The 12,604-nt window shown below is 42.4% G+C and overlaps 1 protein-coding gene and 1 long non-coding RNA gene across 6 annotated transcripts in view; both read right to left on the bottom strand.

Annotated features, from left to right (window-relative positions):
- Nucleotides 1-263: 263 nt before the first annotated feature.
- On the bottom strand, nt 264-2,362 carry LOC116982046. The gene is made up of 2 exons (XR_004414340.1): nt 1,998-2,362; nt 264-481 (listed from the first exon to the last, which is right to left on the bottom strand). It is a non-coding gene; the product is annotated as an uncharacterized LOC116982046 (long non-coding RNA).
- A 7,167-nt stretch (nt 2,363-9,529) lies between these two features.
- col1a1 (collagen type I alpha 1 chain) overlaps nt 9,530-12,604 on the bottom strand; it is a 29,218-nt gene continuing 26,143 nt past the window's right edge. For 4 of the 5 annotated variants that reach the window (XM_033035327.1, XM_033035326.1, XM_033035325.1 and 1 more), the window contains 4 exons: nt 12,261-12,540; nt 11,783-11,973; nt 11,101-11,346; nt 10,181-10,634 (listed from right to left, as the gene is read on the bottom strand). In XM_033035327.1, the coding sequence (XP_032891218.1) occupies nt 10,488-10,634; nt 11,101-11,346; nt 11,783-11,973; nt 12,261-12,540 (864 nt within the window). In that variant the 3' untranslated portion in view covers nt 10,181-10,487. Of the gene's footprint in view, nt 10,635-11,100; nt 11,347-11,782; nt 11,974-12,260; nt 12,541-12,604 lie in introns of all 5 variants that reach the window. The other variant, XM_033035323.1, reaches the window with a different exon arrangement.

The raw sequence follows: 12,604 nt of genomic DNA, 5'->3' as shown, positions 1-12,604 counted from the left end.
CACGATTCAGAATCCAACAAATACTTAACGCATGTTGCCAGGGCTATTTCTAGCCAGTTTCCCCCTTTCATCTTTTAAATTTGCTACCTTGATGGTACTTGTAGCCTACCTCCGCCCTGCGAAATCTGCCAACTCCACCTAACATTATGTGAGGTTGATTAGCATTAAAAAGGCTTCCTGCGATGCTTCTTTGAAGCAGAAACGGAACAAATATTTATGTCCTCGGTGTGCAAAGTGTTGCAATGAATTTCACAGAAGCAGTATGAAGAGAATATTTCCACTTTATTAATGCTAAATATTCCTGTCCTCTATACGTGCAACCTGGATTTTGCGTTCTGCATCAAAGAAATGTAATTACTGCAAAATAAGCTGCAAACCAGAGATCGCAGCGCTCTATGATCTTTGCTGTAAACGATCATTATTGGGCTCCCTGACTTTGGTTTTCCCCCCATTCCAACGTGACTTCCAGCCTGACGCCTTCCTGTGGGATTCATGGCGTCCAGATCATAAAGATAACATAGAACAAAGGATAACATAGAACTAATGTACCGAAGATAGACTCTAAATGCTGGAGTAACTCAACGGGACAGGTAGCATCTCTGGCGAGAATTAATGGGTGACGTTACGAGTCGAGACCCTTCAGTCTGAAGAAGGGGCTCGGTCGGAAAAGTCACCCATTCCTTCTCTCCAGAGATGCTGCCTGACCCGTTGAGTTGTTCCAACATTTAGTGTCCAGCTTCGGCGTATTTTTAACAAGCATCTGCTGTTCCTTCCTACACACAAAACTCATGTAAATCGGTCATCGATGGTCGGTCTAAACTGGTTGGGCCGAAGGGCCCGTTTCCGTGCTATATCTCTAAACTAAGCTGCGCCGACGTGCAGGTGAAGTACATCGAAGATAATAATAAGAAACATTTAGTGTAATCGGCATTTACATTTTTTTTTAAAGAAAATAAAACAAAACTAAAAGTTGCAATGCAGGAAATGAAATGCTAAAAAGTATTTTAATGAATTACCACCAAATAACAAATGACAACCCTTAGCAAATAAAATATTCTTAGGATCAAGTAGATCGTCCATCCATTTGAGTTACTACATACGCTTCATTCAACAAAATTTAACATCTCCAGTGCCTTTTCTGGTAACAATGGTTCATTGATTATATGTTTTACCGCGCCAGGAAGAAAAACCCCTGGAAAGGCGATGTATCCCAGGCAAAAAAACCCTGGATTTGCAAGTTTAACAATAGTTTAACAGGCAAATTGCTATCACGTTTCAATAATTCAGATAGTTTCACTGTCGTTAGAACTGTAAATCTGAAGCTATATTAACTGGTTGGCTGAAGTTTCGTCTGCTAAACTTTAAATACAAAGGATCCGGGCTTTTCCAATCTTAATAACTGGCATGTTTTAAAACACACACGCCACACCTCGAACACACACAGAGAGTTGTGCAATTTTATATCCAGTGGCGTAGTTTTGATAACAATGTATTTTTTTACATTTCAATGAAAATCAGATCTTTTAATCGCCAATAGTGGTTACAAAAACTCCCAAGAAGAATTGTTAGTACAAGTAAAAACAAAGCTGGCATTCTAGAAATGCAGCACTACTATCGAAAAAGTATTGCATCTTGGACGTCCTCATACCTAATTTACAGATCAAATCTTACAATATGAAATATATTGAAAAACCAGCCTAAGTCAATCCCTAAACCAACAAAGTAAAACGCACAAATATCACGAGGCAAAAACAAAAATCACTCACGCTCTAAGAGCTAGACCACGATCACAATATATTCACAATATACATTTTACTAGAAAACATAACTCGTTTTTATGTTTGGTTCTGTTTTCATCAGACCAATGAATTTAACTTGAAAGTGTGTATCCAAGACGATTTAAAAAGTACTGAAATGTTGGATCGAAAATATAAAACGAGAAAAAACAAGATCCGTCGTAAAACAAAGCCTGCTCTGTTAAGCAGCGTTGCACAAACGTCTCTTCAGAAGTCCAAGCTGAAAGAAATCTAAACCAGTTCAATGTAATTCAGCCGAAGACATCTCGCAGAGCTCCTTCCCCGTGTTCTAGCAAAATTGAAAGCTGGGGGACTTGTAGAAATGGCACGAAACGGCTGTAGTTCTTGCACTTTTTTGTAATCTTATACTGAGCGCCTGTGGGTAGGCTCGGTCACAGTGACGTGATTAGAATCACATTCAGTATAAAAAGCATTGCAGTGAACTGGTGTCACCCACAGAAACGTTCTACACATCGCTGGTATTTAAAGGTTATACCTTTATTCTCCTGCATTTCACAAAATTCGTAGGTGGTAGATATTCACTTTGAATTTACCAAGTTGGTTCATTCCTACACATAAACCGTTCCTACATTTCGCTATGAAAGCAGGACTTTCATTCGCACAACACAGTACTACAAAACCGAATAAACAATTGATTCAAAAGCCATCGTTTTTAAAGTAAAACATAAATGTTACTTTCAAGGGTGAAAATCTTCTAAAGTGAGGAAAATCGGGAGTTAAAAACAGTCAGGTTCACGGGCTTAGTTTAATAGAGCATTATTACTGTAACCTGGTCCAGTTGGAGTCGATATCTCTAAAAGTACTGCAGCAATTTTGTGTACCTTCTCTAAAAGTACTGACGTTTTGTTTTACAGTCAGGGCTAATTTCACTTGTGCAAGTCGCTTTACTTGATATAGCTGAGATTTCTAGTTTTTATCCCGTGAATTCATTGAGAAATTAAATGTTCAAGATTGTTCAAGGCCGTTTATATAGACCACTTAGAGACCGTGACATTCACCAACACCTATACAGCAGCCACTTTGCAAATCACACAAGGATATCTGAAAAAGGGTCTTGACCCAAAACTTCATCTATTCCTTTTCTCCAGAGATGCTGCCTGTCCCATTGAGTTACTCCAGCTTTTTATGTCTATCTTAGGTTTAAACCAGCATCTGCATTTCCTTCCTATGCATTCTATTTAAATGTTACATGCACTAAAGATTTTCCCAATATTGGTTTTCAACTCATCCTTTAACAATTTCAAAAATTAGCTTTCCTAGTTAAACTTATGCAGTTGTATTTACAATGATATTCCCTTTGAAACTTTACTAGAGTCATGCAGCGTAGAAACAGGCCCTTTGGTCCAACTTGCCCACACCGGCCAACATGTCCCACCTACACTAGTCCCACCGACCTGCAATTGGCCCATATCCCTCCAAAACTGTCCTATCCATGTACCTGTCTAACTGTTTCTTAAACCTTGGGATAGTCCCAGCCTCAACTACCTCCTCTGGCAGCTCGATCCATATATCCACCGGGTCGGGTACTTTTCGGCGCTTCCGAAATGAATAGGTGATGTTTCGGGTCAGACCTGGACTCACAACTACAACCAGGTGTGCTTTCTCAGCACTAGCCTGAGCCGTCATTTTGTGCTAGATGGCTTCCAGCTCAATTTCCAGGCCTCCTGGTTTGTGCCCAACCAGGATCATTCGGAGGAAGGGTCCTGATCTAAAACAGTGCCTATCCATATACTCCACACATCCAAAATGGAGGCGCAGAAACGGCGGTGCCGAAACGACGGCGCCGAAACAGCGGCGCTGAAACGGCGGCGTCAAATGGTACCATTCCGATATCCACCACCCTTTGTGTGAAGTTATCATTGTTGTTATTGCTACTAATGAATGAATGGATACTTCATTGTCACATGTGACAAGTCACAGTGAAATCCTTTGTTTTGCATATCCAAGGTATGCAAAGAGCCACCACATAAAGGGCGTCGACAACATGACATTTGATGCATCATTTCTCTTCAAATCTTGATAATGAATTCCCCTGGAGTGGAAATAGAAATAAAGAAAAGCTACAGTTGCTACAAATCTGAAATGAAAACAGAAAATGATGGAAACACTCACAGGTCAGTTGAAAAAGCTTACATTGGGTTAAAGTATCAGATTGTGGGGTCTGGAACATGGCACCAGGATGGAGGCAGACACAATAGTGGCATGGAAAAAAATGTTTTGGATAGGCACCAGACTCTGCGGAGACTGGAGAGACATGGATCACATGGAAATAGATAAGATTAGTTTATCTTGGCATCATGTTTGGAACAACCATTGTGGACTGAAGGGCCTGTTCTTGTGTGGTATTGTTCTATTCACAGAAAATGCTTTGTTCCTCATTTCACAGTTGCAGCAAGTTCTGTCATTTAAAAAAAAAATTTTCTCTCTCTCTCTCTCTCTCCCTCTCCCTCTCCCTCTCCCTCTCCCTCTCCTCCTCTCCCTCTCCTCTCCCTCTCCCCCCGAGCTCCCAGAAAAGCCCGCTCCCATCGTGCGCGACCTCTCCCTCTCCCCTCCTAGTCCACTCTCCCTGATCTCTGTACTCTCCTTCGTCACCTCACTCCTCGTCACATCTCTTCTCGCCTCATATCGTTATCCCTCGCGCTCATGTCTCTCTGTCTTCCTCTCTCGCTCTCTTCGTCTCTCTCTCTCTAACTCTGCTACGCGTCTCTCTCTCACGTCCTGTCTCGCTCTCTGCTCTCGTCTCAGCTCTCTCTCTCGTTCTCTAGCATCTATCTCTATCTCTCTCTCTCTCTCTCTCTTCCCCTCTCTCTCTCCCTCCTCCTCTCTCTCCCCCTCTCTCTCTCCCCCTCTCTCCCCGCGCCAGAGTAATCTACTCTCGGCTCAGGTAGATCTACCCCGGGTGGAGGGGGGAGAGAGGGGCGGAGAGAGAGTAGAGGGGTGGAGGGGGAAGAAAGGGGTAGACGGGGAGGGGGGTGTGAGGGGGAATGGAGAAGGGGGAGAGTGGAGATAGGTCGTTCGCTCTCGGCAGTGCTCCCGCCCCTCCAGTCGCCGTGCTTCACGCACACAGCCCTGGCTCCCCCCCCCCCCCCTCTCTCTCCCAGGGGAGACGCAGTGAACAATACACGGAGGGCCGGGCCGGGGTTTGGAGCACCAGTTACAAACCTCGGCCTCAGCTCACACCCATCTGCCCAGACCCCGGCATTCGCTCCCGCTGCCGGCCCTCTCCCTCCCTTCTCTCCTTCCCTTCCCTCCCTCCCTTCTCTCCTTCCCTCCCACAGAGGTGATCTACACATTTTGTTTGTTACTTGTAGGCTTACATGCATGCAATTATATATTAAAATGTAGTTTAGATCTGTTTGGTCCATTAAGTCGCAGGCACTTTTTAAGCGCACATTTTGATTACTTTCCATTCTACCATAGAGGTATAAAGTCTATAATAGACTTTAATTATATTTCCATGAATCTACAGACCTTGGCTGGGAACCTGGGGCTCACCAAAATTTTTCCCAATTGGGCCCCGCACCTCCTAAGGCCGGCCCTGCCCATATCCCTTGACTCTGCTATCTTCAAGAGCCCTATCTAACTCTCTCTTGAAAGCATCCAGAGAATCTGCCTCCACTGCCTTCTGAGGCAGAGAATCCTACAGATTCACAACTCTCTGGGTGAAATTGTTTTTCCTCATTTCCGTTCTAAATGCCCTTGTTCTTAAACTGTGGCCTTTAACTCTGGACTCCCCCAACATAAAGTATAAAGTTTCCTTTATTGTCATTCAAACATAGAATGAAATGTATACCTTGCAGTCATGACAGAAAATAAAATAACATAACAGAACTCACAATGAACACATTTTAACATCCACCATAGTGAGTCTACCAGGCACCTCCTCACTGTGATGGAAGGCAAAAGTCTTAAAGTCCTTGTCTCTTCCTTCCTTGTTCTCCCACTGCATTGAGGTGATCCAGGCTTTCGATGTTGGGTCTACCACCGGGTGATGGTAAGTCCTGCGGCCGAATCCGAGCTCCGCGAACGGACCGATTCGAACTGCGACACCCTGGGCGGTCGAAGCTCCCACCCTCCAGTCCAGCGGACGAAGCTAATGTTGTTGCGGGAGCTCCGGAGACCCGGTCACCAACCTGGGACCTGCGAGCTCCCAGCGAGCTCCCGATATTGTCATCCACTGGGCCCGCGGCCGAAGCCTCCTAGGTTCCGAAGTCGGGCCGCCACCGCCGCAGCGCCACCACAGCCCCGAAGTCGGCCAGCTTCGCGATGGTATGTCCTGGCTCTGCCTCCGGAGCCTCGAGGTCGGTCCCAGTTGGCGACCGCCAGCTCCGCGATTAGGCCTCAGTGCAGAAGAAGATGGAGACGGGGATACGACAAAGAAAAGGTCGCACCCCCCAAAGGAAGAGACTAAAACAAGTTTCCCCCACCCCCCACACATACACAACTAAAAATAAACTAAAACAGAAAAATAAACTAAAACGGAAAAAAAAGAAAAGACAGAGGTACTGCAGGCGAGCTGCAGCTGCATGGCAGAGCCGCCACTTCCGGAACATGTTTCCTGCCTCTAGCCTGTCCAATCCCTTAATAACCTTAGATGTATCAATAAGATACCCTCTCATCCTTCTAAATTTCAGTGTACACAAGCCCAGCTGCTCCATTCTTTCAATATATGACAGTCCTGCCATCCCGGGAATTAACCTCGTGAACCTACGCTGCACTTCCTCAATAGCAAGAATGTCCTTCCTCAAATTTGGAGACCAAAACTGCACACAATTCTCCAGGTGTGGTCTCACCAGTGCCCTGTACAACTGCCGAAGGACTTCTTTACTCCTATACTCAAATCCTCTTGTTATGAATCTTGCCTTCGACCATATTCTTGGATCTTGAAATTGTGCGTCTGTTTTAGGTGGTCATTGTTGGGCATGCTACCTACATGGCCTGCCTAACTGAGCTGAATGCAAATATGATTGCGTAATTTCCGGTAAGTGCAGAGGTCACGCTGATTGCGGAAATTCCGCTGACTGCGGAAGCCCCACAGTGGAGAAGCCGCGCTCAGCCGTGTGAGTAGATTCAAGAAAGTTTACTGTCATATATATGGTGTGTGAGTCAGTGTGTGCGTGTGTGTGAGTGTGAGTGTGTATACATGTGTGTGTGAGTGTATGTGTGAATGTGTGTGTGTGAGTGTATGTGTGTGTGTGCGAGTGTGTGTGTGAGTGTGTGTGTGTGTGTATATGTGTGTGTGTGCGAGTGTGTGTGTGTGTGAGTGTATGAGTGTATGAGTGTATGTGTGTGTGTGAGTGTGTGTGAGTGTATGTGTATGTGTGAGTGTATGTGTGTGTGAGTCTGTGTGTGTGTGATTCTGTGTGTGTGTGTGAGTGTATGTGTGTGTGTGTGTGTGATTCTGTGTGTGTGTGAGTGTATGTGTGTGTGTGAGTGTATGTGTGTGTGTGTGAGTGTATGTGTGTGTGTGTATGTGTGTGTGTGTGAGTGTATGTGTGTGTGTATGTTTGTGTGTGTGAATGTGTGTGTGTGTGTGTGTGTGTATGTGTGAGCCTATGTGTGTGTGTGTACGTGTGTGTGTGTGTGTGAGAGCCTATGTGTGTGTGTATGTTTGTGTGTGTGAGTGTATGTGTGTGTGAGTGTGTGTGGGTGTATGTATGTATGTGTGTGTGTGAGTGTGTGTGTGTGTGTGTGAGTGTATGTGTGTATGAGTGAGTGTATGTGTGTCTGTGTGTGTTTGTGAGTGTGTGTGAGTGTGTGTGAGTGTATGTGTGTGTGTGAGTGTATGTGTTTGTGAGTGTATGTGTGTGAGTATGTTTGTGAATGTATGTGAGTGTATGTGTGTGTGTGTATGTGTGTGTGTGAGTGTGTCTGAGTGTATGTGTGAGGGTGTGTGTGTGAGTGTGTGTGTGTGTGTGTGTGTGAGTGTGTGAATGAGTGTGTGTATATGGGTGAGTGTGAGTGTATGTGTGTGTGAGTGAGTGTGAGTGTGTGTGTGGATATTGTGTGTGTGAGGTGTGTCTGAGTGTATGTGTGAGTGTGTGTGAGGTGGGGGGTGTGTGTATGTGTGTGTGAGTGTGTGTGAGTGTGTGTGAGTGTGTGTGTGTGAGTCTGTCTGTGTGTGAGTGTGTGTGTGGATATTGGAATTGGAGAGGTGGAATATTGAGTTGGGGGACCAGTCCTCCCGTGTGAAGCTAGGACCCAACGGGTCCCACTTAGTCTAGTTAAGGGCAATACTCTCACTCTGTCAACACAAGATTAGTTTCACTCTCTGAAACAATAAGCTGAAATGGTTGAAATGAAAGAAATAAAAGTACTACTTCAATTCTATGATAAATCCAATTTCTCTGTAACATCATTCAAAGATGGTACTAGTTTAGTGCAGTTGTATGAGGAGAGAATGGGGCAAAAGATGCAGTTACAGCAATATTAGCTGCAGGAATGGAAGAGATATTAATAGGAAAGAAGTCTGACCATTTGCTGCAGAGCTGTAAAGGAAGAAAGATAAAAAACAATGATGGAATGAAAAGACACGTGGCTCTCAGGAACAAGTGGCTGAATTTTGAATAGCTGAGCAAAAATGTAAAAGTTGGTGCTGGAGGACTAAGGTCTTTTAGAATCTGTGGTTTTACATAATATAAAATGGCACCAGGAAATTAAATGTGACGTGTTATCTTGCACACATCGCTACGGCCATGAAAGGAACTGACAGCATTGTGTTGAACAAGGCCAATCCCGACTTCATTGATCCAGTGCCTTCAGGAACCCGGGCCTTAAAGTGAGAAAATTAGAAAAACTTATCTCCTTAGGCCAAGATCAGACCAAATATTTTCAGAGACTTTAAAGTTGCAAAATGGTGTCGGAACCTAGGGATTCTTTGCACGCTATCTACAATTATTCCCTCTTTTACCTGTGTAGATTTGTACTGATGGTATGAGTTGACTTGATAGCACGCAGAACACGGTACATGTGACAATAACAAGCCAAACTAAACCAAAATGTTGGGACATTTTGTTAAAGTACTGGAAATATGAAAGTGTGAAAGCATATTGGTGAATAAAAAATAGCTAATGCGTAGGTTATGCAGACATTGAATTCTTTTTTTTTTTTTTTAAACCAGAATTAATTTGGAAAATCAGCATCGAGTGAAAATAAAGCTTTTCATTTTGATTTAGGAGAGTATGGATATGCTATTATGATCTTAGTACTTGGATAGAACCAATGCCCATCACTGTAGCGATAAAACATTCTCCTTGTGGGTGTGGCTTACATCTGTGGGGAATAAACAAAGGCAAAAATATTGATGAAGTCTGGGATATCCTATTTCCACAAGTTGAGAACTATGATTTAGTTTAATTTGTGAATATTTTATTTATTTTGCGTTGTTATCTTTTTGAAATAGTGTGTTAATGTTCGCTTACTTAATACTCTGCACGGCCATTGATGTCCTTAGTTTACTACTTAGTTTTAGCGAGTTCTAAATAAAGTTTTAAGCCATCTAAATTAGTGCCATTCCTGAAGTGAATCTTTTTTTAATTTCCTGTTTCAACGTTTTAAGAAATTTGCAGATGTTTTCAGTACTGTTTTATGGTTGTTTAAGGAATGCAAAAAAAACTGGGCTGATTTTGACTTTTTCTGACTGATTTTAAAAGTATTAATGGATTTATGTGAACTAATGAGTGAAAAATACATATTCACCAGTATTTCTTAGATCATTTAACATGCTTTATTTCAGCATTCAAAATAATTAAAAACATCTCAAATTATTATACATATACAAAACAGGTACATATCCATGTACTTGCCCCAGAAATGTCTGCCTCTTTTTCCCCCTCTAGAGTAGAAAAAAAAAAGAAGTATTGCTAAAAAAAAGCACGAGAAGGGCATTGAGATGATGGAACAGGAATGGCAGGGTAGAAAGGGATCCACATGCTTAACTTTGAAAAAGACAGGCAGTTTACGGTGTTTTGTTTTGTACATAAAAGCTTTCTCCTAGTGTAGACAAACACTTCTAAATAGCACCTCATATGGAACAGAAATTCACTGTCTTCCTTAACAGTGAGGAATGTATCTCAGCACCAGTCAAAGGATCTTATCCTTGATGTATTGAAGGATTAAAAGAACCTAAGCTTAAATAGCACCTTTCTTTTATACATTATTTTGTTAAAGCTGTGTAACCTATCCCGGCATTTCTTTTTGATTCACTGGCTTGTTGATATTCTAGGTAACATTTGTGTGAGGTAGCCCTAAAAGATATGTATTAGAAGATGTAAGGATGTTTTTTTTTAATCTTCTGCACTACAAAAAAGGAAAGAACAGATTTTGATGGTTTCTTGCCACATGTAGAAGGACAATAACAAACGTTTGACATTTTTTCAAATTTATTTTGCCACCTGAAAATGGTACATACAATCTTTCAGTTTTTCTCTGCAGTGGTATATGGCAAAATGTCACCTGCAGTGATCTCTGAACTCCAAGGGGAAGCTTACACCTGACAAGTATGATTTTCCTGTTGCCATAGAAACGGAGAACATAAAAAAAGTGTCCTTGTAGTTGTCCCACCCGTCTTCAGGCCCGAAGTTTAAGCAAGTGGACCGTGGCTGTCGAATGATTTTAGGATTCAATGCATAGAAAGTTTAGAGATGACTGCAAGTAAATTTCAAGTCCGTTTTACAAGAAGCAGACTGGGCCAATGTCAACACCAAATTCTTGATCAGCGCCACCAACGTCCATAGGTGCAATGTCAATAATAGGCAGTCGTGATGTTTTCGTTGTTTTGTATTCAATGACTGTTCTACCCCAATCGCCAGTATGTGTCTGTTGGGTTAAAAGAAAATCAAGAATCATCAATAATTCCTGGAATCACACATCAACTGCTATAGAATACAGAAACAAGGAGAAATGAGGAAACTGCTATGTTTTGCTCATTGGATTATCTGCCACCTGGAAGATGTGTAAGGTTTTCATCCCACTGAACTTGCCTGCTTTTCCTCCCAAATTGTACTGATGATGAAAGTGAATATCTGTCCCTGAAGATATTATGTACCTTACCAAAATAGCTCTGCTATATTTGCACATGTCTATCTATATCATGGAAATTCAATAACTTAAAGATTAAATATATAGCTATTTATAAAATAACAAAGATTAAACACAATATCATGAAGATTGGGATGCACTTTTCCTGATATATTAATTCTCCGATGTTAGAGGAGAATTCATCATGTTCCTCTATGATTCTACGGCCCTCGCGATGCTGTTAATGCTGTTGACGGGAACTCACCGTGCAACCATCCTCAGTAACGCTGTATGTGAATCGACTGTTGCCTTCTGCTCTGATTTCAATCTCATTGGAACCTTGCAGCAAGACGGCCTTCTTCAGATTACCAGCTTCTTCGTCCATGTAGGCAATGCTGTTCTTACAGTGGTATGTGATGTTCTGTGTTGCCTCGGAAGACATTAAGCGCAGGAAGGTAATCTGGATTGCGACATCGCTAGCAAGAACGCCATCATCACCACCATATCCAAACTAAAATCCGGAAAGAATAAAGCCATTATTTCTTACAATTTCTGAAAAATGAACTTATTCATTTTAAAATATCGAAGCATAATTCCAAACAATAAAATGGTTTAAAGTCACTTTGAATTACCTTTCTTTGCTAAAAAAAATCATTTTAATTTACCATCTCATTATTATTAATATAAACTTAGACATAATTAAATTTAATAAGTAATTATTGATAGAGTTAAAAAATAATGTTTGTTCATGTAGAAACAAGGAGCTGCAGATATTGGTTAATACACAAAAGGACACAAGATGCTGGAGTAACTGAACAGGTAAGAAAGCCTCACTGGAGAACATGGATCTCGAACCGAAACATCACCTCTCCATATTCGCCAGAGATGTTGCCTGACTTGTTAAGTTACTCTTGCACATTATATCCTTTTAAAACATTTGTTCATACCTGGAAGCCACCATCCATGTTCTCGCCGAACCAGACATGTTTCTTCTCCTTTGGATTCTTGGTTGTGTACCAGTTCTTTTGTGGGATGGACTGTGGGCTTGAATAGACGCATGTCTCGCCAGTCTCCATGTTACAATAGACACGAATGGCATCCAGGATGCACCCTTGGTTTGGATCAATCCAGTAATCTCCTGTATGAGAAATGGAAGGTGTGGTTAAACTACTGCTAATAATTCATCCAGACTAGCTTCTATTATGATGCGGAACTTTATAACATTCTGACAAGGCTAAAAGTTAACTTTAACCCAACTTTTTTTTGGCAGCTTAATTTTATATTATTCAAAATAACAATTCTTCTTCTAGATTATAGCTTTGCATTTGGCTTGAGAATGTAATCATCTCGACATTCGAATCTACCCTGTGGATAAATTCAGCCACGGCTGTATAGAGAGTGGAACAGGTCTGTATCTCGACTTACCGCTCTTCCAATCTGCGTGGCACATCTTCAGGTCCCGGCAAGTGCGGGCTGGGTTCTTCCTGGTACCTTCGGGGCTGCGGATGTTCTCAATTTGCTGGGTAAGGGACTTCAGGGTGGTGTCGACTTGAATGTCACGGTCTGCAACGGCGCCAGCATCATCTGATCTGAAGTAACGGAGTGGGTCTGGGCCTTTCTCGGATTGTGGGGCTGCAAATTGGAAGTCAAATCCTCCTTGAGATGGACCAGGGGGGCCGGGAATACCAGGAGATCCAGGGGAGCCCTAAGGGGGTAGTTAAGATTTAGTTGAGAAAACATCCCTCGAAGATCAGGTTCATAATTAGCTG

Source organism: Amblyraja radiata, chromosome 16 (genome assembly GCF_010909765.2).
Source record: "Amblyraja radiata isolate CabotCenter1 chromosome 16, sAmbRad1.1.pri, whole genome shotgun sequence".
NCBI lineage: Eukaryota > Metazoa > Chordata > Chondrichthyes > Rajiformes > Rajidae > Amblyraja > Amblyraja radiata.
Note: the sequence above shows the minus strand (reverse complement) of the source record. Positions and strands in the feature narration are given on the sequence as shown.